General features: G+C 60.9%; 1 protein-coding gene across 1 annotated transcript; it reads left to right on the top strand.

Moving 5' to 3' along the window:
* Positions 1 to 870: 870 nt before the first annotated feature.
* Positions 871 to 1044, top strand: EMIHUDRAFT_78449 (hypothetical protein; the record flags this gene model as incomplete). Its single annotated transcript, XM_005771648.1, has 1 exon — positions 871 to 1044. A coding segment is annotated over one exon (174 nt), but the record flags the coding sequence as incomplete, so codon positions are not given.
* Positions 1045 to 1089: the final 45 nt, after the last annotated feature.

Genomic DNA, 1089 nt, shown 5'->3' with positions numbered 1-1089 from the left:
GTGCGGATGAGGCCATGAGGGTGGGAGGGGCGAGGGTGGCCGGAATGGTAGCGGCGGCATGGGGGGTGAGGGCGGTGGCGAGGGCGGTGGGGCAATCGAATGACAGCGGCAAGCGAGTTGGCCGGGCGATGCACTACAGAGGAGCGCGGTGTGTGCTTCGGAACGCAAAGAAGAGCGTGGAAGGCTCTGAGTAGACTTAGACGCTCGCGCCGCCCGCTCCGGAGGCCGCATTCAGCCCGGAGGGGACCGCGGGAGCGCCCAGAGGCGGCTCGGGGAGAGCCGGGTGTGTCTGCGCAGTGGCCTGCGCGCTGCCTTGGGCAGAAATCGCGCTCTCGCCCCCTCGGCTCCGCCCCCGAGCGAGTGAGGCTCGGAGGAGAGGCGAGAGGGGGAGAGCGCCGAGAGAGCGACTGAGGAACGGGAGAGGCCCTGGCGCGGCTCCGAGCGAGGGTTGTTGCGCGCGCGCAACAAATCGTCAGAACCAAGGCTGAATCTCAGCGGATCGTGGCAACAAGGCCACTCTGCCGCGTACAATACCCCGTTCCTTATTCAAGTCGTCTGCAAGGGATTCGTCGGCCCGGGTCCGTGAATTGTGGTCGCTCGCGGCTCAGGCAGTGCTACCGTTGCTCGTGGCGTCCCCGGGCCGGTAGGTGGCTTTCCTTCCGGCATGGATTCTAACTTAGAGGCGTTCAGTTATAATCCGGCGCATGGCAGCTTCGCCGCATCGCCGTTTCCGGCGGCGGCTATACCGATGATGCGAATTGGTGGTTCCTCTCGTACTGAACCAAATTACCGTAGAAAAACAGACAGCAGTAGGGTAAAACTAACCTGTCTCACGACGGTCTAAACCCAGCTCACGTTCCCTGTTGGTGGGTGAACAATCCTGCATTTGGCCCCCGCTGCGAGGCAGTGATAGGAAGAGCCGACATCGAAGGATCAAAAAGCTACGTCGCTATGAACGCTTGGCAGCCACAAGCCAGTTATCCCTGTGGTAACTTTTCTGACACCTCTAGCTTGAAATTTCCCAAAGACGAGGAGGATCGATAGGCCACGCTTTCGCGGTTTGTATTCGTACTGAAAATCAAAATCAAC

Source organism: Emiliania huxleyi (genome assembly GCF_000372725.1).
Source record: "Emiliania huxleyi CCMP1516 unplaced genomic scaffold EMIHUscaffold_3759, whole genome shotgun sequence".
Lineage (NCBI taxonomy): Eukaryota > Haptophyta > Isochrysidales > Noelaerhabdaceae > Emiliania > Emiliania huxleyi.
The sequence above is the reverse complement of the archived record's forward strand: the minus strand, read 5'-3'. Positions and strand labels throughout refer to the sequence as shown.